Source organism: Chiloscyllium punctatum, unplaced genomic scaffold (genome assembly GCF_047496795.1).
Source record: "Chiloscyllium punctatum isolate Juve2018m unplaced genomic scaffold, sChiPun1.3 scaffold_536, whole genome shotgun sequence".
Taxonomy (NCBI): domain Eukaryota; kingdom Metazoa; phylum Chordata; class Chondrichthyes; order Orectolobiformes; family Hemiscylliidae; genus Chiloscyllium; species Chiloscyllium punctatum.
Window position 1 is genome coordinate 18,768 of NW_027310270.1, and position 26,951 is coordinate 45,718.

Here is a 26,951-nt window from a genome sequence, read left to right on the forward strand (position 1 = left end):
ATTACAACATTGAAGAGGCATTTGGATGGATATATGAATAGGAAGGGTTTGGAGGGATATGGGCCGGGTGCTGGCAGGTGGGACTAGATTGGGTTGGTTAAAAATCACCCAACACCAGGTTATAGTCCAACAGGTTTAATTGGAAGCACTAGCTTTCAGAGCGACGCTCCTTCATCAGGTGGTTGTGGAGAAGGAGCAGCGCTGAGACAGCTAGTGCTTCCAATTAAACCTGTTGGACTATAACCTGGTGTTGGGTGATTTTTAACTTTGTCCACCCCAGTCCAACACCGGCATCTCCAAATCAGGATGAATTGAGGCTATCTGGTCAGCAAGGACGGGCTGAGCTGAAGGGTGTGTTTCCGTGCTGTATGACTCTCTAAGTATCTCGCTGTGTGTATTAAGTCTCACCTTCTCCACTGTCTAGGCTCGAAACATACAGACCAGTGAACTCTCTGCAGTAAAGGTCATCAAGCTGGACCCTGGTAAGTTAGCGATGGCCGGAAGCGCTGGTCAACAAGGTTTGGGGATAACCAGCTAATAATCCAACCGGCCGACTCATCCACCAGGCTCCAAACAGTGGAGCGAAATGGGACAGTTTTAGGGCCTGTGCTGATGACTTTGCTCCTCGGTCTGACTTCCTCTACCTTTGTGCAGCCTCTCTGCTCCTCCCTCCCAGCATGCCTCACTCTCCGAAGCCAATGCTGCGGAGGATATACACTCCCTCCGCCCCCTCCACCATAGTGTCATAGAGATGGACAGCACAGAAACAGACCCTTCGGCCCAACCCGTCTATACTGACCCAGATATCCCAACCCAATCTAGTCCCACCTGCCAGCACCCGGCCCATATCCCTCCAAACCCTTCCTATTCATATACCCGTCCAGATGCCTCTTCAATGTTGTAATTGTACCAGCCTCCACCCCATCCTCTGGCAGCTCATTCCATACACGTACCACCCTCTGGGTGAAAAAGTTGCCCCTTAGGTCCCTTTTATATCTTTCCCCTCTCACCCTAAACCTATGCCCCTCTAGTTCTGGACTCCCCGACCCCAGGGAAAAGACTTTGTCTATTTACCCTATCCATGCCCCTCATGATTTTATAAACCTCTATCAGGTCACCCCTCAGCCTCCGACGCTCCAGGGAAAACAGCCCCAGCCTGTTCAGCCTCTCCCTGTAGCTCAAATCCTCCAACCCTGGCAACATCCTTGTAAATCTTTTCTGAACCCTTTCAAGTTTCACAACATCCTTCCGATAGGAAGGAGACCAGAATTGCACGCAATATTCCAACAGTGGCCTAACCAATGTCCTGTACAGCCGCAACATGACCTCCCAACTCCTGTACTCAATACTCTGACCAATAAATGGAAGCATACCAAACACCTTCTTCACTATCCTATCGACCTGTGACTCCACTTTCAAGGAGCTATGAACCTACACTCCAAGGTCTCTTTGTTCAGTAACACTCCCTAGGACCTTACCATTAAGTGTATAAGTCCTGCTCAGATTTGCTTTCCTAAAATGCAGCACCTCGCATTTATCTGAATTAAACTCTATCTGCCACTTCTCAGCCCATTGGCCCATCTGGTCCAGATCCTGTTGTAATCTGAGGTAACCCTCTTCGCTGTCCACTACACCTCCAATTTTGGTGTCATCTGCAAACTTACTAACTGTACCTCTTATGCTCACATCCAAATCATTTATGTAAATGACAAAAAGTAGAGGGCCCAGCACCGATCCTTGTGGCACTCAACTGGTCACAGGCCTCCAGACTGAAAAACAACCCTCCACCACCACCCTCTGTCTTCTACCTTTGAGCCAGTTCTGTATCCAAATGGCTAGTTCTCCCTGTATTCCATGAGGTCTAACCTTGCTCATCAGTCTCCCATGGGGAACCTTGTCGAATGCCTTACTGAAGTCCATATAGATCACATCTACTGCTCTGCCCTCATCAATCCTCTTTGTTACTTCTTCAAAACATTCAATCAAGTTTGTGAGACATGATTTCCCACACACAAAGTCATATTGACTATCCCGAATCAGTCCTTGCCTTTCCAAATACACGTACACCCTGTCCCTCAGGATTCCCTCCAACAATTTGCCCACCACCGAGGTCAGGCTCACCAGTCTATAGTTCCTGGCTTGTCTTTACCACCCTTCTTAAACAGTGGCACCATGTTTGCCAACCTCCAGTCTTCTGGCACCTCACCTGTGACTATCAATGATACAAATATCTCTGCAAGAGGCCCAGCAATCACTTCTCTAGCTTCCCACAGAGTTCTAGGGTACACCTGATCAGGTCCTGGGGACTTATCCACCTTTAACCGTTTCAAGACATCCAGCACTTCCTCCTCTGTAATCTGGACATTTTGCAAGATTTCACCATCTATTTCCCTACAGTCTATATCTTCCATATCCTTTACCACAGTAAACACTGATGCAAAATATTCATTTAGTATCTCCCCCATTTTCTGTGGTTCCACACAAAGGCCGCCTTGCTGATCTTTGAGGGGCCCTATTCTCTCCCCAGTTACCCTTTTGTCCTTAATGTATTTGTAAAACCCCTTTGGATTCTCCTTAACTCTATTTGCCAAAGCTATCTCATGTCCCCTTTTTGCCCTCCTGATTTCCCTCTTAAGTATACTCCTACTGCCTTTATACTCTTCTAAGGATTCACTTGATCTATCCTGTCTATACCTGACATATGCTTCCTTCATTTTCTTAACCGAACCCTCAATTTCTTTAGTCATCCAGCATTCCCTATACCTACCAGCCTTCCCTTTCACCCTGACAGGAATATACTTTCTCTGGATTCTTGTTATCTCATTTCTGAAGGCTTCCCATTTTCCAGCTGTCCCTTTACCTGTGAACATCTGCCTCCAATCAGCTTTGGAAAGTTCTTGCCTAATACTCTCAAAATTGGCCTTTCTCCAATTTAGAACTTCAACTTTTAGCTCTGGTCTATCCTTTTCCATCACTATTTTAAATCTTATAGAATTATAGTCGCTGGCCCCAAAGTGCTCCCCCACTGACACCTCAGTCACCTGCCCTGCCTTATTTACCAAGAGTAGGTCAAGTTTTACAACTTCTCTAGTAGGTACATCCACATACTGAATCAGAAAATTGTCTTGTGCGCACTTAACAAATTCCTCTCCATCTAAACCTTTAACATCCAGTCTATGTTTGGAAAGTTAACATCCCCTACCATAACCACCCTATTATTCTTATAGATAACTGGGATGTCATTACAAATTTGTTTCCCAATTTCCCTCTGAGTATTCGGGGATCTTTAATACAATCCCAATAAGGTGATCATCCCTTTCTTATTTCTCAGTTCCACCCAAATAACTTCCCTGGAAGTATTTCCGGGAATATCCTCCCTCAGCACAGCTGTAATGATATCCCTTATCAAAAATGCCACTCCCCCTCCTCTCTTGCCTCCCTTTCTATCCTTCCTGTACCATTTGTATCCTGGAACATTAAGCTGCCAGTCCTGCCCATCCCTGAGCCATGTTTCTGTTATTGCTATGATATCCCAGTCCCATGTTCCTAACCATGCCCTGAGTTCATCTGCCTTCCCTGTTAGGCCCCTTGCATTGAAATAAATGCAGTTTTATTTATTAGTCCTACCTTGTCCCTGCCTGCCCTGACTGTTTGACTCACTTCTGTTCTCAGCTGTACCCGTCTCAGATCGATCTCTTTCCTCACTATCTCCCTGAGTCCCACCCCTCCCCCTCACTAGTTTAAATCCTCCCGAGCAGTTCTAACAAATTTCCCTGCCAGTGTATTAGTCCCCTTCCAATTCAGGTGCAATCCGTCCTTCTTGTACAGGTCACTTCTACCCCAAAAGAGATTCCAATGATCCAAAAATGTGAATCCTTCCCCCATACACCAGCTCCTCAGCCATGCTTTCATCTGCTCTATCCTCCTATTCCTGCCCTCACTAGCTCGTAGCACCGGGAGTAATCCAGACATTCCTACCCTTGAGAACCTCCTTTTTAAATTTCTGCCTAACTCTCTGTAATCTCCCTTCAGAATCTCAACCTTTTCCCTTTCAATGTCGTTGGTTCCAATGTGGACAATGACCTCCTACTGGCCTCTCTCCCCCGTGAGAACATTCTGCACCCTCTCTGAGACTTCCTTGATCCTGGCACCAGGGAAACAACACACCATTCTGCTTTTTCTCTGCTGGCCACAGAAACATCTGTCTGTACCTCGGACTACAGAATCCCCAAACACAATTGATCTCTTGGAAGCCGACCTAACCCTCGTTGCCTTAGAGCCAGTCTCAATACCAGAAACTTGGCTGTTCGTGCTACGTTCCCCTGAGAATCCATCACCCCCTACATTTTCCAAAACAGCATACCTGTTTGAAATGGGTACATCCACAAAAGACTCCTGTTCTAGCTGCCTACCTCTCTTACCCTTCCTGGAGTTAACCCATCTCTGTGACTGTATCTGAGACTTTCCCCCTTTCCTATTACTGCCATCCATCACATACTGTTGCTGTTGCAAATCCCTCATCGCTTCTATCTGTCTCTCCAACCGATCCACTCGATCTGATAAGATTCACATCCAACAGCATTTATGACAGATATAATCCGCAGTAACCCTTAAACTCTCTTTAAACTCCCACATCTGACAACAAGCACATATCACTGCAAAAGACCATTTTTGCTCCTTCACAATCTACAGACCCAGAAAATAGCACCATCTATTTCCTCTACAAACACTGCTCCAGGTTAAATTAATAGCTATGGCTTATATTTTAAGCTTAATCAAGAGATTTATCTCCAAAAACATATAATCAAGAAAGAATCCACTGCAGCCTAACTATTGGACAGACTGAAAACAACGACAAACTTATCTGATTCTATGCTGTGAACTTCGCCCAACAGTTCCTCCAAGATTAGTTGTGAATTTCACTGATTGTTAATTTTCCCAGACATGCTCCGATGTCCAGCGATACACGAATTCAAAAACAGCAAAGGTAGCAACTGTGCAGGTTCTCTCTCTCCCTCTCTCTCTCTCCTACACTATCCTCACCATTGTGTAGCCAAACCCACCGATTCCCAAAGCTACCTGGATTACACCTCTTCCCACCCTATCTCTTGCAAAAATGCCATCCCGTATTCCCAATTTCTCCGCCTCCGCCGTATCTGCTCCCAGGAGGACCAGTTCCACCACAGAACACACCAGATGGCCTCCTTCTTTAGAGACCGCAATTTCCCTTCCCACGTGGTTAAAGTTGCCCTCCAACGCATCTCGTCCACATCCCGCACTTCCACCCTCAGACCCCACCCCTCCAACCGTAACAAGGACAGAATGCCCCTGGTGCTCACCTTCCACCCGACAAACCTTCGCATCAACCAAATCATCTGCCAACATTTCTGCCACCTCCAAACAGACCCCACCACCAGGGATATATTTCCCTCCCCACCCCTTTCCGCCTTCCGCAAAGACCGTTCCCTCCGTGACTACCTGGTCAGGTCCACACCCCCCTACGACCCACCCTCCCATTCTGGCACTTTCCCCTGCCACCGCAGGAACTGTAAAACCTGTGCCCACACCTCCTCCCTCACCTCTATCCAAGGCCCTAAAGGAGCCTTCCACATCCACCAAAGTTTCACCTGCACATCCACCAATATCATTTATTTTATCCGTTGCTCCCGATGTGGTCTCCTCTACATTGGGGAGACTGGGCGCCTCCTAGCAGAGCGCTTTAGGGAATATCTCCGAGACACCCGCACCAATCAACCACACCGCCCTGTGGCCCAACATTTCAACTCCCCCTCCCACTCTGCCGAGGACATGGAGGTCCTGGGCCTCCTTCACCGCCGCTCCCTCACCACCCGACGCCTGGAGGAAGAACGCCTCATCTTCCGCCTCGGAACACTTCAACCCCAGGGCATCAATGTGGACTTCAACAGTTTCCTCATTTCCCCTTCCCCCACCTCATCCTAGTTTCAAACTTCCAGCTCAGTTACTGTCTCCTTGACTTGTCCGGACTTGTCGAACCTGCCTATCTCCTTTTCCACCTATCCACTCCACCCTCTCCTCCCTGACCTATCACCTTCATCCCCTCCCCCACTCACCCATTGTACTCTATGCAACTCTCTCCCCACCCCCACCCTCCTCTAGCTTATCTCTCCACTCTTCAGGCTCACTGCCTTTATTCCTGATGAAGGGCTTTTGCCCGAAACATCGATTTCGCTGCTCGTTGGATGCTGCCTGAACTGCTGTGCCCTTCCAGCACCACTAATCCAGTATTTGGTTTTCAGCATCTGCAGTCATTGTTTTTACCCCATTGTGCAGGTTAGGGTGGATTGGCCATGGGAAATTGTCCCATAGTGTCCAGGGATGTGCAGGTTAGGGTGGATTGGCCATGGGAAATTGTTCCATAGTGCCCAGGGATGTGCAGGTTAGGGTGGATTGACCGTGGGAAATTGACCCATAGTGTCCAAGGATGTGCAGGTTAGGGTGGATTGGCCATGGGAAATTGTCCCATAGTGTCTTGGGATGTGCAGGTTAGGGTGGATTGGCCGTGGAAAATTGACCCATAGTGTTCAAGGATGTGCAGGTTAGGGTGGATTGGCCATGGGAAATTGTTCCATAGTGCCCAGGGATGTGCAGGTTAGGGTGGATTGGCCATGGGAAATTGTCCCAAAGTGCCCAGGGATGTGCAGGTTAGGGTGGATTGGCCGTGGGAAATTGTCCCATAGTGTCCAGGGATGTGCAGATTAGGGTGGATTGGCCGTGGGAAATTGTCCCATAGTGCCCAGGGATGTGCAGGTTAGGGTGGATTGGCCATGGGAAATTGTCCCATAGTGCCCAGGGATGTGCAGGTTAGGGTGGATTGGCCGTGGGAAATTGTCCCATAGTGTCCAGGGATGTACAAGTTAGGGTGGATTGGCCGTGGGAAATTGTCCCATAGTGTCCAGGGATGTGCAGGTTAGGGTGGATTGGCCGTGGGAAATTGTCCCATAGTGCCCAGGGATGTACAGGTTAGGGTGGATTGGCCGTGGGAAATTGTCCCATAGTGTCCAGGGATGTACAGGTTAGGGTGGATTGGCCGTGGGAAATTGTCCCATAGTGTCCAGGGATGTGCAGGTTAGGGTGGATTGGCCGTGGGAAATTGTCCCATAGTGCCCAGGGATGTGCAGGTTAGGGTGGATTGGCCGTGGGAAATTGTCCCATAGTGCCCAGGGATGTACAGGTTAGGGTGGATTGGCCGTGGGAAATTGTCCCATAGTGCCCAGGGATGTGCAGGTTAGGGTGGATTGGCCATGGGAAATTGTCCCATAGTGTCCAAGGATGTGCAGGTTAGGGTGGATTGGCCATGGGAAATTGTTCCATAGTGCCCAGGGATGTGCAGGTTAGGGTGGATTGGCCGTGGGAAATTGTCCCATAGTGTCCAGGGATGTGCAGGTTAGGGTGGATTGGCCATGGGAAATTGTCCCATAGTGCCCAGGGATGTGCAGGTTAGGGTGGATTGGCCGTGGGAAATTGTCCCATAGTGTCCAGGGATGTGCAGGTTAGGGTGGATTGGCCATGGGAAATTGTCCCATAGTGCCCAGGGATGTGCAGGTTAGGGTGGATTGGCCGTGGGAAATTGTCCCATAGTGTCCAGGGATGTACAAGTTAGGGTGGATTGGCCGTGGGAAATTGTCCCATAGTGTCCAGGGATGTGCAGGTTAGGGTGGATTGGCCGTGGGAAATTGTCCCATAGTGCCCAGGGATGTACAGGTTAGGGTGGATTGGCCATGGGAAATTGTCCCATAGTGCCCAGGGATGTGCAGGTTAGAGTGGATTGGCCGTTCTTGCCGTTCCCTCAGTCTGGCTGGGTCAGAATCCTGGGATTCCCTCCCTAAGGGACACTGTGGGTCTACCCACAGCACATGGACTGCAGGGGGTCAAGAAGGCAGCTCACCCCCCACCTTCTCGGGGGGACCGTTTTGTGAATTGTACTGTTGTGTTCTCTCCCCAGGTGATGACGTTTCTTCGCTTCAGTTGGAGATTACGATGATGAAAGGCTGTAACCATCAGAATATTGTGTCATTCCACGCCAGTTATTACAGGTACCTGAGATCACACAGTGATCCCCAGAGACTGCTCATGAGAAAGTCATTGGTTACACAGACACTTGTTGGCCACTCCCTCAGCACTGACCCTCCGACAGTGCCCACTCCCTCAGCACTGACCCTCCGACAGTGCCCACTCCCTCAGCACTGACCCTCCGACAGTGCCCACTCCCTCAGCACTGACCCTCCGACAGTGCCCACTCCCTCAGCACTGACCCTCCGACAGTGCCCACTCCCTCAGCACTGACCTTCCGACAGTGCCCACTCCCTCAGCACTGACCTTCCGACATTGCCCACTCCCTCAGCACTGACCCTCCGACAGTGCCCACTCCCTCAGCACTAACCCTCCGACAGTGCCCACGCCCTCAGCACTAACCCTCCGACAGGGCCCCCTCCCTCAGCACTGACCCTCTGACAGTGCCCACTCCCTCAGCACTGACCCTCCGACAGTGCCCACTCCCTCAGCACTGACCCCCCAACAGTGCCCACTCCCTCAGCACTGACCCTCCAACAGTGCCCACTCCCTCAGCACTGACCCTCCGACAGTGCCCACTCCCCCAGCACTGACCCTCCGACAGTGCCCACTCCCTCAGCACTGACCTTCCGACAGTGCCCACTCCCTCAGCACTGACCCTCCGACAGTGCCCACTCCCCCAGCACTGACCCTCCGACAGTGCCCACTCCCTCAGCACTGACCCTCCGACAGTGCCCACTCCCTCAGCACTGACCCTCCGACAGTGCCCACTCCCTCAGCACTGACCCTCCGACAGTGCCCACTCCCTCAGCACTGACCTTCCGACAGTGCCCACTCCCTCAGCACTGACCTTCCGACATTGCCCACTCCCTCAGCACTGACCCTCTGACAGTGCCCACTCCCCCAGCACTGACCCTCCGACAGTGCCCACTCCCCCAGCACTGACCCTCCGACAGTGCCCACTCCCTCAGCACTGACCCTCCGACAGTGCCCACTCCCTCAGCACTGACCTTCCGACAGTGCCCACTCCCTCAGCACTGACCTTCCGACAGTGCCCACTCCCTCAGCACTGACCCTCTGACAGTGCCCACTCCCTCAGCACTGACCCTCCGACAGTGCCCACTCCCTCAGCACTGACCCCCCAACAGTGCCCACTCCCTCAGCACTGACCCTCCAACAGTGCCCACTCCCTCAGCACTGACCCTCCGACAGCACCCACTCCCTCAGCATTGACCCTCCGACAGCGCCCACTCCCTCAGCATTGACCCTCTGATAGTGCCCGTTCCCTCAGAACTGACCCTCTGACAGTGTAGCACTCCCTCAGCACTGACCCTCTGACAGTGCCCACTCTCTCAGCACTGACCCTCCAACAGGGTCCACTCCCTCAGCACTGACCCTCCGACAGTGCCCACTCTCTCAGCACTGACCCTCCAACAGGGTCCACTCCCTCAGCACTGACCCTCTGACAGTGCCCACTCCCTCAGCACTGACCCTCCGACAGTGCCCACTCCCTCAGCACTGACCCTCTGACAGTGCCCAATCCCTCAGCACTGACCCTCCGACAGTGCCCCACTCCCTCAGCACTGACCCTCCGACAGTGCCCACTCCCTCAGCACTGACCCTCTGACAGTGCCCACTCCCTCAGCACTGACCCTCCGACAGTGCCCACTCCCTCAGCACTGACCCTCTGACAGTGCCCACTCCCTCAGCACTGACCCTCCAAGAGTGCCCACTCCCTCAGCGCTGACCCTCCAACGGTGCCCACTCCCTCAGCACTGACCCTCCGACAGTGCGGTACTCCCTCAGCACTGACCCTCTGACAGTGCCCAATCCCTCAGCACTGACCCTCCGACAGTGCCCCACTCCCTCAGCACTGACCCTCCGACAGTGCCCACTCCCTCAGCACTGACCCTCCGACAGTGCCCGCTCCCTCAGCACTGACCCTCCGACAGTGCCCACTCCCTCAGCACTGACCCTCCGACAGTGCCCACTCCCTCAGCACTGACCCTCCGACAGTGCCCACTCCCTCAGCACTGACCCTCCGACAGTGCCCACTCCCTCAGCACTGACCCTCCGACAGTGCCCACTCCCTCAGCACTGACCTTCCGACAGTGCCCACTCCCTCAGCACTGACCTTCCGACATTGCCCACTCCCTCAGCACTGACCCTCCGACAGTGCCCACTCCCTCAGCACTAACCCTCCGACAGTGCCCACGCCCTCAGCACTAACCCTCCGACAGGGCCCCCTCCCTCAGCACTGACCCTCTGACAGTGCCCACTCCCTCAGCACTGACCCTCCGACAGTGCCCACTCCCTCAGCACTGACCCCCCAACAGTGCCCACTCCCTCAGCACTGACCCTCCAACAGTGCCCACTCCCTCAGCACTGACCCTCCGACAGTGCCCACTCCCCCAGCACTGACCCTCCGACAGTGCCCACTCCCTCAGCACTGACCTTCCGACAGTGCCCACTCCCTCAGCACTGACCCTCCGACAGTGCCCACTCCCCCAGCACTGACCCTCCGACAGTGCCCACTCCCTCAGCACTGACCCTCCGACAGTGCCCACTCCCTCAGCACTGACCCTCCGACAGTGCCCACTCCCTCAGCACTGACCCTCCGACAGTGCCCACTCCCTCAGCACTGACCTTCCGACAGTGCCCACTCCCTCAGCACTGACCTTCCGACATTGCCCACTCCCTCAGCACTGACCCTCTGACAGTGCCCACTCCCCCAGCACTGACCCTCCGACAGTGCCCACTCCCTCAGCACTGACCCTCCGACAGTGCCCACTCCCTCAGCACTGACCTTCCGACAGTGCCCACTCCCTCAGCACTGACCTTCCGACAGTGCCCACTCCCTCAGCACTGACCCTCTGACAGTGCCCACTCCCTCAGCACTGACCCTCCGACAGTGCCCACTCCCTCAGCACTGACCCCCCAACAGTGCCCACTCCCTCAGCACTGACCCTCCAACAGTGCCCACTCCCTCAGCACTGACCCTCCGACAGCACCCACTCCCTCAGCATTGACCCTCCGACAGCGCCCACTCCCTCAGCATTGACCCTCTGATAGTGCCCGTTCCCTCAGAACTGACCCTCTGACAGTGTAGCACTCCCTCAGCACTGACCCTCTGACAGTGCCCACTCTCTCAGCACTGACCCTCCAACAGGGTCCACTCCCTCAGCACTGACCCTCCGACAGTGCCCACTCTCTCAGCACTGACCCTCCAACAGGGTCCACTCCCTCAGCACTGACCCTCTGACAGTGCCCACTCCCTCAGCACTGACCCTCCGACAGTGCCCACTCCCTCAGCACTGACCCTCTGACAGTGCCCAATCCCTCAGCACTGACCCTCCGACAGTGCCCCACTCCCTCAGCACTGACCCTCCGACAGTGCCCACTCCCTCAGCACTGACCCTCTGACAGTGCCCACTCCCTCAGCACTGACCCTCCGACAGTGCCCACTCCCTCAGCACTGACCCTCTGACAGTGCCCACTCCCTCAGCACTGACCCTCCAAGAGTGCCCACTCCCTCAGCGCTGACCCTCCAACGGTGCCCACTCCCTCAGCACTGACCCTCCGACAGTGCGGTACTCCCTCAGCACTGACCCTCTGACAGTGCCCAATCCCTCAGCACTGACCCTCCGACAGTGCCCCACTCCCTCAGCACTGACCCTCCGACAGTGCCCACTCCCTCAGCACTGACCCTCTGACAGTGCCCACTCCCTCAGCACTGACCCTCCGACAGTGCCCACTCCCTCAGCACTGACCCTCTGACAGTGCCCACTCCCTCAGCACTGACCCTCCAAGAGTGCCCACTCCCTCAGCGCTGACCCTCCAACGGTGCCCACTCCCTCAGCACTGACCCTCCGACAGTGCGGTACTCCCTCAGCACTGACCCTCTGACAGTACCCACTCCCTCAGCACTGACCCTCCGACAGTGCCCACTCCCTCAGCACTGACCCTCTGACAGTGCCCACTCCCTCAGCACTGCTAATGGCAATGTATTCCTGGAATTTGAATCTGGTGGGATGTTTCTAATCCTCCAGTTTGCGTTTGAGAGGGAGGGAGCTCTGCATAGATCTAGAACCTGTACTGGGATAAACCGGGAAGCTGTTTCAGGAGCGTGAGGGTCAGTCGCCTCTTGTGTGTGGGGGGGCAGGTCTGCCCAGCGTCTCTGAATTCAATATTGTCAATCATTTGGGAGAATTGTTTCAGACTGATCGAGAGGCGTGAGTTTGGGAGCAGTCTGTTGCTTAATGCACGTTTCATTTCATCTGCCTTTCCCAGGTGTAACCAGATGTGGATTTGCATGGAATACTGTGGGGGAGGATCATTACAAGATATTTACCAGAGTGAGTAACTTCTCGTACACAAGGGGATCTGAATCAAATGGGTCATTGGGCTGAATAATGGCAGCTGGAGTTCCATCTGGATCAATGTGAGACGTTGTATTTTGGTCCATAAACAAGGACGGAGCTTTTAATGGTGGGCCCTTGGGTGGTGGTGTATGACAGAGGGACCGAGGGGTTCAGGTACATAATCCTGTGAAGTTTGTGTCACGGGGGACGGGGGTTAATGAGGCGTTTAGCACTCTTGCCTTCATTGCTCAGACCTTTGAGTACAGGGAGTTGGGGAACGTCATGTTGGGGTTGTACAGGACATTGGTGTGGCCTCGTCTGGAATACCGTGCCCAGTTCCGGTCTCCCTGTTACAGGAAGGATATTATTAAACTGGAGAGGGGGGGTCAGGAGAGATTTACCAGGATGTTGCCGGGTATGGGGGGGTTTGGGTTAGAGGGAGAGGCTGGATAGGCTGGGAGATTTTTCACTGCTGCGTAGAGGTGGCCTTATAGAGGTTTATAAAACCATGAGGGGCCTGGATTGGGTTAATGGTCGGGGTCTGTTCCCTGGGGTGGGGGATGACAAGGCTAGGGGGCACACTTTTAAGGTGAGGGGGAGAGAGATTTTAAAAAGACATGAGGGGCAAATCTTTTACCCAGAGGGTGGTCTGTGTGTGGAGTGAACTTCCTGAGGGAGTGGGGGGTGTGGGTACATTCGGATAAGGACCTGGGTAGGAAAGGGTTGGAGGGATATGGGCCAGGAGCAGGCAGCTGGGACTAGTTTAGTTTGGGGTTAGGGTCGGCACGGACTGGTTGGGCCGAATGGTCTGTTTCCGTGCTGTCGGACTCTGTGACACGTACTCTGCGATTCTCCTCCATTGGCTGTACAAAGCAGCATTCAGTGAAGAAAATAAGCTTCAGGATTGAGGGATTCTGCGATCTCCCTGCTCCAAAAACATTGGCCGGATTCGCCTCTGGGAATTACGCTGGGATTTGTTGCATCGTTTTCAATTGGTCACTCGGGACGGTTCAGGGATCATCAGTCCCTCAGTTACAGCTGCATGGGTTTAGAGATCAGCGCAGACAGAACCAAGGGAATGAACTGGGCTGGAAAATACACCCCGATTCGAAAAGGGAGACGAGCTCCTGACTGCTGCGTAACTGCTTTTATTGTCACTCGACAGTTACCGGCCCCCTGTCAGAAAAACAGATCGCCTACATTTGCAGAGAAACACTCCAGGTATGTAACCACCCTGATTCCAAAACATATTCACACAGTCAGGAAACACTTCCCCCAGTACCTGAACCCAGTGCTGTCCCTGTCCCTGGGAGTGTTTGATGGGGGGACAGTGTAGAGGGAGCTTTACTCTGTATCTAACCCGTGCTGTCCCTGTCCCTGGGAGTGTTTGATGGGGGACAGTGTAGAGGAAGCTTTACTCTGTATCTAACCCGTGCTGTCCCTGTCCTGGGGGGTGTTTAATGGGGGGGACAGTGTAGAGGGAGCTTTTCTCTGTATCTAACCTAGTGCTGTCCCTGCCCTGGGAGTGTTTGATGGGGGACAGTGTAGAGGGAGCTTTACTCTGTATCTAACCCCGTGCTGTCCCTGTCCTGGGGGTTTTAATGGGGGGGACAGTGTAGAGGGAGCTTTACTCTGTATCTAACCTAGTGCTGTCCCTGCCCTGGGAGTGTTTGATGGGGGACAGTGTAGAGGAAGCTTTACTCTGTATCTAACCCCGGGCTGTCCCTGTCCCGGGGGTGTTTGATAGGGGGGACAGTGTAGAGGGAGCTTTACTCTGTATCTAACCCATGCTGTCCCTGTCCTGGGAGTGTTTGATGGGGGGACAGTGTAGAGGAAGCTTTACTCTGTATCTAACCCGTGCTGTCCCTGTCCTGGGAGTGTTTGATGGGGGGACAGTGTAGAGAGAGCTTTACTATGTATCTAACACCGTGCTGTCCCTGTCCTGGGAGTGTTTGATGGGGGGGACAGTGTAGAGAGAGCTTTACTCTGTATCTAACCCTGTGCTGTCCCTGTCCCTGGGAGTGTTTGATGGGGGGGACAGTGTAGAGAGAGCTTTACTCTGTATATAACCCTGTGCTGTCCCTGTCCCTGGGAGTGTTTGATGGGGGCACAGTGTCGAGGGAGCTTTACTCTGTATCTAACCCCGTGCTGTCCCTGTCCCTGGGAGTGTTTGATGGTGGGGGCAGTGTAGAGGGAGCTTTACTCTGTATCTAACCCCGTGCTGTCCCTGTCCTGGGAGTGTTTGATGGGGGGACAGTGTCGAGGGAGCTTTACTCTGTATCTAACCCCGTGCTGTCCCTGTCCTGGGGGTGTTTGATGGGGGGGAAGGTGGACAGTGTATAGAGAGTTTTACTCAGTATTAGTTAATAAGTTGTTCTGATTATTGAAAGATTTATCTTTCTGTTTGAAAGGGTCTACAGTACCTCCACAGCAATGGGAAAATGCATCGAGATATCAAGGTACATGTGGGGACTGGAATATTCCTGGGTGAGCTGGCACAGATGGAGCTCTGTCCACCCTTAGAGATTCTGGATTAGTGGTGCTGGAAGAGCACAGCAGTTCAGGCAGCATCCGAGGAGCAGCGAGATCGACGTTTCGGGCAAAAGCCCTTCATCAGGAATAAAGGCAGTGAGCCTGAAGCGTGGAGAGATAAGCTAGAGGAGGGTGGGGGTGGGGAGAAAGTAGCATAGAGTACAATGGGTGAGTGGGGGAGGGGATGAAGGTGATAGGTCAGGGAGGAGAGGGTGGAGTGGATAGGTGGAAAAGAAGATAGGCAGGTCGGACAAGTCCGGACAAGTCAAGGAGACAGTGCTGAGCTGGAAGTTTGGAACTAGGGTGAGGTGGGGGAAGGGGAAATGAGGAAACTGTTGAAGTCCACATTGATACCCTGGGGTTGAAGTGTTCCGAGGCGGAAGATGAGGCGTTCTTCCTCCAGGCATCTGGTGGTGAGGGAGCGGCGGTGAAGGAGGCCCAGGACCTCCATGTCCTCGGCAGAGTGTGAGGGGGAGTTGAAATGTTGGGCCACGGGGAGGTTTGGTTGATTGGTGCGGGTGTCTCGGAGATGTTCCCTAAAGCGCTCTGCTAGGAGGCGCCCAGTCTCCCCAATGTAGAGGAGACCACATCGGGAGCAACGGATACAATAAATGATATTGGTGGATGTGCAGGTGAAACTTTGATGGATGTGGAAGGCTCCTTTAGGGCCTTGGATAGAGGTGAGGGAGGAGGTGTGGGCACAGGTTTTACAGTTCCTGCAGTGGCAGGGGAAAGTGCCAGAATGGGAGGGTGGGTCGTAGGGGGGGGTGTGGACCTGACCAGGTAGTCACGGAGGGAACGGTCTTTGCGGAAGGTGGAAAGGGGTGGGGAGGGAAATATATCCCTGGTTGTGGGGTCTGTTTGGAGGTGGCGGAAATGTCGGCGGATGATTTGGTTTATGCGAAGGTTTGTAGGGTGGAAGGTGAGCACCAGGGGCGTTCTGTCCTTGTTACGGTTGGAGGGGTGGGGTCTGAGGGCGGAGGTGCGGGATGTCGACGAGATGCGTTGGAGGGCATCTTTAACCACGTGGGAAGGGAAATTGCGGTCTCTGAAGAGGGAGGCCATCTGGTGTGTTCTGTGGTGGAACTGGTCCTCCTGGGAGCAGATACGGCGGAGGTGGAGGAATTGGGAATACGGGATGGCATTTTTCCAAGAGATAGGGTGGGAAGATGTCTGAGCACCATGTTGGTCCTGGTTAATGTGTACAGGAAGACAATGGATCCTCCATAGCTGTTGGTTCAGCATGAGGTGGACATGTCAGCTATGTTTCCTGTTCCTTACCCAGCATGCTCCTTACCCAACATGCCTGACCACGGGAAGATGCCATCCAGCCCATCATACAGCGCTGGCTGTGTGAAGGATCTCTCCATTTACCCCACCTCCCTCTCCAGCTCCCCCCAGAGCTTGCTGCAGATGCGTCTGTTCCCAATATTCCCATTTTTTTTATAAGTTCCTGTTGAATGCTCCCCCCACCATCCCCAGCCCTTTCCCAGATCACAACAACTCACTGCCTTAAATAAAACGGTCCCCCCCCTCCCTCCCGATTCCCTTTGATCCCGTGTCCCTCGGTGACTGACCCTCCTGCCCCTGGGAAACAGTTTCCCCATCGTGGACTCAATCCCCTTCCTGATTCGGAATGCCTCGATTCCATCTCCTTCCCTGAGAGCAACGATCCCAGCGTTTCCAGTCCCTCACACCGATCCCCTCACAGATAACCTCCCCCTGCACCCAGACCTGGCCCCCAGCAGCACTTCTGCTGATAAAGAGATAGAATAGAATCCCCACAGTGTGGAAACAGGCCCTTCAGCCTAACCAGTCCAAACCAACCCACCAAAGAGTATCCCACCCAGAACCATTCCACTACGCTGTTATCATAACTAATCCACCCTAACCTGTACATCCCTGGGCACTATGGGACAATTTCCCACGGCCAACCCATCCTAACCTGCACATCCCTGGGCACTATGGGACAATTTCCCATGGCCAACCCATCCTAACCTGCACATCCCTGGGCACTATGGGACAATTTCCCACGGCCAATCCACCCTAACCTGCATATCCCTGGGCACTATGGGACAATTTCCCACGGCCAATCCACCCTAACCTGCATATCCCTGGGCACTATGGGACAATTTCCCATGGCCAACCCACCCTAACCTGCACATCCCTGGAAACTATGGGACAATTTCCCACGGCCAATCCACCCTAACCTGTACATCCCTGGACACTATGGGACAATTTCCCACGGCCAATCCACCCTAACCTGCACATCCCTGGACACTATGGGACAATTTCCCACGGCCAATCCACCCTAACCTGTACATCCCTGGGCACTATGGGACAATTTCCCACGGCCAATCCACCCTAACCTGTACATCCCTGGGCACTATGGGACAATTTCCCATGGCCAATCGACCCTAACCTGCACATCCCTGGGCACTATGGGACAACTTCCCACGGCCAATCCACCCTAACCTGTACATCTTTGGACTGTGGGAGGAAACCAGAGCACTCAGTGGAAACCACACAGACCCGGGGAGAATGTGTAAACTCCACCCAGACAGTCACCTGAGGGTGGGATCGAACCCGGGTCCCTGGTGCTGGGAGGCAGCAGTGCTAACCACTGAGCCACAGTGTCACCCAGTTCTCACAGGATGCAGGAACATGCCTCTTGGAGTCATAGATTCATACAGCGTGGAAACAGACCCTTCTGCCCAACTCATCCATGCTGACCAAGTTGCCCAAACTAAGCTAGTCCCGCCTCCCTGCGTTTTGCCCATATCCCTCCAACCCTTTCCTATCCATGTCTTTATCCAAATGCCTTTTAAACGTTGGAACTGCACCTGCGTCTACCACTTCCTCTGGCAGCTCATTCCATAGGGAGCACCAGCCTCCCTTTTCAATCCGACCCCTCTCACCTCAAGCCTATGCCCTTTAGTTTTGCATTCCTCCTCTACTCTGGGGAAAAGGCCTTCATCTTATCTAAACCCTCATGATTCTAAACCTCTCTAAGGTCACCCCCCCCCCCAACCTCCTTCGCTCCGGGGGGCAGTTGGGGGGGGGGGGGAAATAAAAAATCCCAGGCTCTCCTTATATCCCAAATCCTCCGAACCCCAGCAACGGACTGGTAAATCTCTTCTGGACCCTCTCCAGTTTAATAATAATCATTCCTTTGGATAACGCTCCGACAAATCGTCTGAGGGTGTTTGACAGTGTTACCTGCCTAGTCTTGGCCTGGCTGGGGGAGGTGGGGGTGCATCTGAATCAGAGTTGACACTCCTGCTGTTTTAAAACTCTTTTCTGCTTTCTCCTTACGCCCCCCCACCTCCCCCCACCCCCCCCCACACCCCCCCTTTCCCACAGGGAGCCAATATTCTACTGACTGATCAAGGGGACGTGAAACTAGGTGAGATATGTCTGGGAACAAGCTGATGTCGTGTGTGAGAGATAACGGGAGGTGGCATTAAACTTGTACCAGGGTAATACAGGAATCAGCAGGTACAGCATGTAGTCAAGAAGGTTAATAGGGCACAGTCCTTTTCTGTGAGAGAAACTGGACGGGAAAATAAGGATGCATTCCTTCAAGTCCACAGGGTATTGGCGAGACCCCAACCTGAATATTTTCATTTGATTTGATCTATTGTTGTCGCCTGTACCTAAATAGGGTGAAAAGTTTTGTTTTGTGTGCAGTACAGAGAGATCACATCCTCCAAAGTCCATACGGTGTTCCAACAGAGCAAAGGACCGCATCGTAACGGCCAAGGGTGGGGTCGACATTAGGGGTGAAATATATGAGAGGTCTGTTCCGAAGTCGGGGAACAAGCTGTTGGTCCACGTGTATCCTGTACCCGACGGGAGAGATTCGAACAAGGGCTGGAAGGGGGGGGTTTGTTCCTGCCGGTCTCGGGCAGACCAGCTGCCGTTCCACACCGCCCTCCACCCAGATTGAACACCCTCCCTGGTACATCTGTCGGAGTTGCTGAGGGTCCTTGTGGACGGGCTGCATTTCCATAGCCTCCTGAGGAAGGAGAGGCACTGTTGTACCCTGGTGGCTGCTGCCTCAACGTGGGAAGAGCAGAAAAATTGTCGCTTACTGTCACTCTCAGGGGCCTGACGGTCTTCACCCCAGCTCTGTCGGTGAAGATGGGGGAAGGTCCACCTCCATCCTTCCTGAAGTAAATGATTTCGCACTTTTGTTTTGCTGTCATTGAGAGAGAGAGAGAGAGACTGTTATCATTGCAGCCTGTACACTGAGTTTTTGTCTCCCTTTCTAAAGTGGGGGTGTGGGAATGTGCGAGGGAGTGCAGAGGAGGATCACTCACTTGCCATCTCTCGTGGGGAATAGTTGGACCTACCCCCCCCCCCCCCCCCCAAATCTCCTCCTGCTGGTGTTTTGAAAAGAGAGGGTTGACTGATTGAAGTGGGGAAGATCCTGCTCGCTCTGGGCAAGGCTGGCCATGGGAAGGGTGTGTCCCCCCCGGGGGTCAGAGAGAACAAGGAGGAAACATTGCCAAAGTAGATGTTTTAGGTGAGGAATTGAGGGTGTGATGACAGTGACAATGGGCCAGTGGGATTGGGATAGTGGGAGTGGGATAGTGGGATTGGGATAGTGGGAGTGGGATAGTGGGATTGGGATAGTGGGATTGGGATAGTGGGAGTGGGCCACAGGTTATTGGGTGGGCTCTGTCGGACACAAACAAAGTGACAGTGATTCTCCATCTCTCTTCATTTGTAGCGGATTTTGGTGTTTCGGCCGAACTGACAGCATCAGTGGGCAAGAGAAAATCTTTCATTGGTACCCCATACTGGTAAATCATAAACCCCACACTAAATGCACCCTGATAACTGCAGCGCCGCACTATCGGAGGGTCAGTGCTGAGGGAGGGGGCACTGTCGGAGGGTCAGTGCTGAGGGAGTGGGCACTGTCAGAGGGTCAGTGCTGAGGGAGAGGGGGCACTGTCGGAGGGTCAGTGCTGAGGGAGTGGGCACTGTCGGAGGGTCAGTGCTGAGGGAGTGGGCACTGTCGGAGGGTCAGTGCTGAGGGAGAGGGGGCACTGTCGGAGGGTCAGTACTGAGGGAGTGGGCACTGTCGGACGGTCAGCGCTGAGGGAGCGGGCACTGTCAGAGGGTCAGCGCTGAACGAGTGGGCACTATCGGAGGGTCAGCACTGAGGGTGTGGGCACTGTCTGAGGGTCTGCGCTGAAGGAGCGGGTGCTGTCGGACGGTCAGCGCTGAGGGAGTGCCGCAGTGTCGAACGGTCAGTGCTGAGGGAGTGGGCACTGTCGGAGGGTCAGTGCTGAGGGAGTGGGCACTATCGGAGGGTCAGCACTGAGGGTGTGGGCACTGTCTGAGGGTCTGCGCTGAAGGAGCGGGTGCTGTCGGACGGTCAGTGCTGAGAGTGCCGCAGTGTCGAACGGTCAGTGCTGAGGGAGTGCCGCACTGTCGGAGGCTCAGTGCTGAGGGAGTGCCGCACTGTCGGACGGTCAGTGCTGAGGGAGTGCCGCAGTGTCGGAGGGTCAGTGCTGAGGGAGTGCCGCACTGTCGGAGGGTCAGTGCTGAGGGAGTGCCACAGTGTCGGAGGGTCAGTGCTGAGGGAGTGCCGCAGTGTCGGAGGGTCAGTGCTGAGGGAGTGCCGCAGTGTCGGAGGGTCAGTGCTGAGGGAGTGCCGCACTGTCGGAGGGTCAGTGCTGAGGGAGTGCCACAGTGTCGGAGGTGCTGTCTTTCCAATGAGACATTAAATTGAGATCCTTGGGCAGGGAGAGGGTTGTTCTCCACGGCCAGTGTTGGAAGGGCTGGGAGGGTTGGGGGCGTGGGGGGTATGGAGAAAGCCCCAGCTTCTGGGGTCAAGACTGATGCCTCAACCAACATCACTAAAAACAGTTAATCTGCTTCACAGTCACAATGCCGTGTGTGGGATCTTACTGTGCGGTAATTACCTTGCTGAGTTTCCTACAACAGGTGACTGCATTAATGAAAGCATTCCATTGGCTGGGAAGGTTTGGGAAAATGCAGTCTGTATTGGGGATAGATTGTCTCTCTCCTGGCCCACGGTGATGGGGAGGAGCTGTCACATTTCATTGGCCATCTCTAGTCCCAGCAGCCCTTGCAGCTTTTCGGGGTGATCGGGCAGTCTGGAAGGTGTCAATATTGGGGAGGGTGGGGTTGGGGGGGGGGGCTCGAGGGTGGGGCACTCAGTGTTGGTTTGTAATTAGACCCAGGTCATACTGACATATAGACAGGGCCATGAACCACACCAGACAGTGCGGTCTGGGTGAGGTTCAGTATTCGGTTACCCTGTCGATCCCAACCCCCCCCGTCCTTTCCCAACTCCAACTGGTGAAACTCCGGCTGCGTTTTCCACACAGGATGGCTCCGGAAGTCGCTGCGGTTGAGAAAAAGGGTGGTTACAATCAGCAGTGTGACATCTGGGCCGTTGGGATAACAGCCATCGAACTGGCTGAGTTACAGCCCCCCATGTTTGATCTGCACCCTATGAGGTAAGCACAGAATATCCAACCCGCCCAATGGTACCTCTCCACTGATCTCCATGACACAGAACCCAGGGGTAAACCCTTAACTGTGCTCTCTACCCAACCCAACCCAACCCAACCCAACCCAACTCAACCCAATCCAACCCAACCCAACTCAACCCAACCCAACCCAATCCAACCCAACCCAACCCAACCCAATCAAACCCAACTCAACTCAACCCAGTTCCAACCTTCCAACTCAGCACCGCCCTCATGACCTGTCCCACCTGCCAATCATCCTTCCCACCTATCTGCTCCACTCTCCTCTCCAACCTATCACCTTTACCCCCACCCCCACCCCCACACCCCCACCCCCACCCCCACACCCCCACCCACACCCCCACCCACACCCACCTATTGCACTCTCAGCTACCTTCCCGCTCGTCTCACTCCCCTCCCATTTATCTCTCCACCCCCAAGGCTCCCAGCCTCATTCCTGATGAAGGGCTCCCACCCAAAATGTCGATTTTTCTGCTTCTCGGATGCTGCCTGACCTGCTGTGCGTTTCCAGCGCCGTTCTCTCAACTCAACCCATCCCACCCCCATCTGACCCAGCTCAACCCACCCAATACCATCCCCTCCCAACCCAACTCAACTCAACCCATCCCACCCCCATCTGACCCAGCTCAACCCACCCAATACCATCCCCTCCCAACCCAACTCAACTCAACCCATCCCACCCCAATCTGACCCAGCTCAACCCACCCCACACCATCCCATTCCTACCCCATCCAACCTAACTGAACTCACCCACCCCACCCCACCCCACCCAATCTGACCCAGTTCAATTCACTCCACACCAACCCGTCGCAATGTAATCCAACCTAACTCAACCCATCCCACCCCAATCTTGCCCAGCTCAACCCACACCACACCATCCCATTCCTACCCAATCCAACCCAACTGAACTCAACTCATCCCATCCCAATCTCATCCCAGCTGAACCCACCCCACTCCATCCTATCCCAATCAAATTCAAATCGACTCAACTCAACCCAACCCATCCCAGTTTTACCCCACTAAACCCAACCCAAACCAACTAAACCTCAGCTAGCTCAACCAACCAAGCCCAGCTCAACCCATTCCAATCTAACTAACTCAACCTGACCCAACCCATCCTAATCTAACTCAACTCGACCCAACCCATCGCCATCTAACTCAACCTGACCCAACCCCTCCCAATCTAACTCAACCTGACCCAACCCATCGCAATCTAACTCAACCTGACCCAACCCCTCCCAACCTAACTCAACCTGACCACAACCCATTCTAATCTAACTCAACCTGACCTAACCCATCCCAAACTAACTCAACATGACCCAACCCATCCCAATCTAACTCAACCTGACCCACCACTTTCTAATCTAACTCAGTCTGACCCAGCTCAACCCAAGGACAATGAAATCCAACACAAATGAGCTGAGCTGGAACTCAACATCTTCACAACACAATTCAACAAAATCCAAGCCCACCTCAACCAGCGAAACCCCGCTCTATCACAATCCAGTACAACCCAATACTATCTAACCAAAGTCAACTCAACTCAATCCAACTTGACCCAGCTCAATCCAATGCAACACTGTTAAACTCAACTCAACTCAGCTCAGTTGCTATTCAATTCCATGATAACCCTACTCAACTCAAACCAACCTAACCCAACTCAATGCGACTAAAATCCAACTTGACCCAAGTCAACTCAACTCAATTCAATAGAACTCAGCACAACTCATTCCAACCAAACTTCAGCTCAACTCATCCCAAACTATGTCAGTGACTGGCATGCACGTGTGAATGAACTTTTTTTCAGTTACTTCCCACGGTCAGTGGGCATGCGTGAATCCATCAGAGAGTCTAAAATGTGTCTCCTTCTCCTTCTGTTCTCCTAGGGCGTTGATGCTAATGTCGAAGAGTAATTTCCAACCCCCAAAACTGAAAGATAAGTTAAAATGGTAAGAGCACCTCACCAACTGTTGGGAGGTTGGGGGGGGGGGGGGGGGGGGGGGGGGGGGTGGGGGAGAGTGGTGATGGTGGGTGGCAAGGGGCAGGAAGTGAAGCCCACCGCAGCCCATAAGTCGGGTCTCTCCATCCGTCCGAAAGGAATTGTAAAGGAATGTGGGTCTCACTGGAAAAAGGTTGGCATTTGTTGTGGGCACCCAGTGCGTGCCCCACCTTGTTACCCCTTGAATAGGGTCTGGGGGAGTGGGGGTGGAGGTCATGATTTCGATATAACCAACGGGGCGGGGAGGGGGAAGGGGGTAAGTTCAGACTCAGCTACATCAGTGGAGTGGCGGGTGGGGTAGTTGAGAGGTGCTGGAGTCACACATCGATGTAGAGTCGAAAGAAGAATGATAGAGCTCCTTCAGTGAATCCTTCTGTTAATTAAACCAAACATCCAGAAAAACTCACCTCGCCTCGTCATCTGTTAAAGCAGGGGTGACTCCCCAAAGTCCATTATTTAAAGAAAATAACACTCATTTATTATTTAACTCTAAAAGTGAACATTAAACAACAACAATTCACAACCTTTCTGCTAATTATCTGCCTCCAACTCTATAACAATATGCTGTTCCCAATAAAACACTTAGTAAAATTACATCAATTTAATTTCAAACGCATACAGCCACTGTTGTCTTTGCTGTCTGCCTTCCTCCAACTAAAGATCTCTCTGGGCCATCTTTTTTCTTTTTACTGTGATTATATTTCATATGAAAAGGTACATTTTTATGAAGAGCATTTCCTAATTTCGTGGCTCTCAATGGCAGTTGCCCTGTCTGATTTCTGCCTGCTTTTTTTACGTCACCAACATTGGATCATCTCATTGGTTTGATGTCAGCAAAACAATAAATTCAAACACGATTGGGTTTCAGTACCCTGGGACATAATTTCAACTGATTAGTTAAATTTGAATTGTTGTCAAAACAGCAACCAACTCAGGTATTTATTTCAAAGTATCTATTTATGGGCAGCACGGTGGCTCAGTGGCTAGTGCTGTTGCCTCCCGGATTCGATCCCACCCTCAGGTGTCTGTCTGTGTGGAGTTTGCACATTCTCCCCGTGTCTGTGTGGGTTTCCTCCGGGTGCTCCAGTTTCCTCCCACAGTCCAAAGATGTGCAGGTTAGGGTGGATTGGCCGTGGGAAAGTGTCCCATAGTGCCCAGGGATGTGCAGGTTGGGGTGGATTGGCCATGGGAAATTGTCCCATAGTGCCCAGGGATGTACAGGTTAGGGTGGATTGGCCGTGGGAAATTGTCCCATAGTGTCCAGGGATGTGCAGGTTAGGGTGGATTGGCCGTGGGAAATTGTCCCATGGTGTCCAGGGATGTGCAGGTTAGGGTGGATTGGCCGTGGGAAATTGTCCCATAGTGTCCAGGGATGTGCAGGTTAGGGTGGATTGGCCGTGGGAAATTGTCCCATAGTGCCCAGGGATGTGCAGGTTAGGGTGGATTGGCCGTGGGAAATTGTCCCATAGTGCCCAGGGATGTGCAGGTTAGGGTGGATTGGCCGTGGGAAATTGTCCCATAGTGCCCAGGGATGTGCAGGTTAGGGTGGATTGGCCGTGGGAAATTGTCCCATAGTGCCCAGGGATGTACAGGTTAGGTGAATATGTCAGGGGGAAATGTAGAGTAATAGGATAGGGAATGGGTCTGGGTGGGTTACTCTTTGAAGGGTCAGTATGGACTTATATGGCTGAATGGCCTGTTCCCATACTGTAGGGATTCTATGAAATGTTACATATTTTAATTTTGCATCTAATTATAGACAGACACAGATGTCAGCTCTCAAACAGCGTTCACTCTCTCTTAAAGGTACAGTACATACCTTCAACGTTATAACAAGGGTAGCTCCAAGCTGCCATCTGAACCACTAGCTGGTGGGGATTTGAACCCTGAACTACCCCCCACATCCCCAGCACTGTGCACCTCCCGAACCAGGGGAAGGACTTTGTTAGCGCTCCCACTCTCACCTCCTCCTCCTGCCCTCAGGTCCTCGGAGTGTCACAGTTTCATCAAGATGAGCCTGAGAAAGAATCCCAAGAAGAGGCCGACAGCGGAGAAACTGCTCCAGGTAATGGGAATCTGGGATAATTGTCCGCGCAAAGTCGCTATGAAGAACAGCGAACACTGTTGAGTCAAGGTGTCTGACTGAAGACATTGGAGGAGGTCACAAGGGGGCGATGTGGGATCCAGATCTTACATGCCCCAGGGAGTGGGACTTCCCAATCCCAATCCCAATCCCAATCCCGAATGGTTGGGTCGGGATAGAGTATCTCAAACCCCATTACGTTCATATCCCTGGGACACCTGCCCCCACCAACCCCACTGCCCCGTGGCTGAACACTCCCCCCTCCCCCTCCCACTCCGTCAAGGACATCCAGGTCCTGGGCCTCCCCCACCGCCAAACCATTACCACCCGACACCTGGATGAGGAACGCCCCATATTCCACCTTGGGAATCTGCAGCCACACGGGATAAATGGGGATTTCAACAGCTTCCTCATTTCCCCTCCCCCAGCATTATCCCAGTCACAAACTCCAATTCGGCACCACCCTCCTGACCCGTCCATCACTGCCCCCTCTGACCTATCACCTTCTCCCTCACCTTCATCCATCTATCGCTTTCCCAGCTACCTCCCTCCAACCACCTCCCCCCCCCCCCCCCCCCACTTACCTCTCAGCCCCCGACCCACAAACCTCATTCCCAATGAAGGGCTTTTCCAGGTATTGTCGATTCTCCTGCTCCTCGGATGCTGCCTGACCTGCTTGTGCTTTTCCAGCATCACATTCATGACTATGGCCATATCCCACCAATCCAAATACCTCAAGACCCTGGGGGAGGGTGGGGAGCGAAGTTTACTGGGAAGGGACCAGGGATAATGGTCCTCAGGGAATGTGGAGACAGATCGAGAGATGCTGTGGGATCATTCCCCTTGGAGCAGAGAGGGTTCGAGGATGTGGGGAGAGGAGATTGAATCCATGCTTTTGGATTGGTTGATGGGGGAGAAACGGCTCCCAGAGGCGGGGGGAAGGTGGGGGGGGTCAGTGATGGTCACACAGGGACCACTCAACCCCTCTACTCTGGGGAATTCTAGATGATTTACCCCCATCCACGTCTTCCAAAGGAATAACCAGCTTCTGGGCTCCTTGATGTGTTTTCCTTGGCAGCACCCATTCGCCAACCAGGCTCTGAGCCGGATCCAAGGGATCGAACTTCTGGACAAGGTCAATAATCCAGAGGCCAGCACATCCTCACCGACGGATGACAGTGACCTGGAGGTAGGGTGTGCCGGGGTGGAAGGGGTTGGCTGGATTTCACCAAGATGCCAGGCAGAGATGTTACCCATGGCTCCTGCTCACATCCTGTCAGTGCCAGTTGACCCACGGCTGGACTGTCCCCTGCCATCTCCCATATCGCCCCCCCCCCCCCCACCAGTGGGGCAAATGTGACAAAGCCCCATGCACTTGGGACCAATAACCTGCC

At 53.4% G+C, this 26,951-nt stretch overlaps 1 protein-coding gene across 1 annotated transcript in view; it reads left to right on the top strand.

Moving 5' to 3' along the window:
* Nucleotides 1–424: 424 nt before the first annotated feature.
* Nucleotides 425–26,951, top strand: part of LOC140473160 (mitogen-activated protein kinase kinase kinase kinase 3-like) — a gene marked incomplete at its 5' end in the record, with an annotated part of 28,446 nt that continues 1,919 nt past the window's right edge. Inside the window, 11 exons of the mRNA XM_072567567.1 lie at nucleotides 425–482; nucleotides 7,985–8,075; nucleotides 12,343–12,407; nucleotides 13,579–13,634; nucleotides 14,825–14,872; nucleotides 18,309–18,351; nucleotides 19,681–19,753; nucleotides 21,311–21,442; nucleotides 23,362–23,424; nucleotides 25,458–25,539; nucleotides 26,636–26,746. Of these exons, the coding sequence (XP_072423668.1) occupies nucleotides 425–482; nucleotides 7,985–8,075; nucleotides 12,343–12,407; nucleotides 13,579–13,634; nucleotides 14,825–14,872; nucleotides 18,309–18,351; nucleotides 19,681–19,753; nucleotides 21,311–21,442; nucleotides 23,362–23,424; nucleotides 25,458–25,539; nucleotides 26,636–26,746 (822 nt within the window). The remainder of the gene's footprint in view (nucleotides 483–7,984; nucleotides 8,076–12,342; nucleotides 12,408–13,578; nucleotides 13,635–14,824; nucleotides 14,873–18,308; nucleotides 18,352–19,680; nucleotides 19,754–21,310; nucleotides 21,443–23,361; nucleotides 23,425–25,457; nucleotides 25,540–26,635; nucleotides 26,747–26,951) is intronic.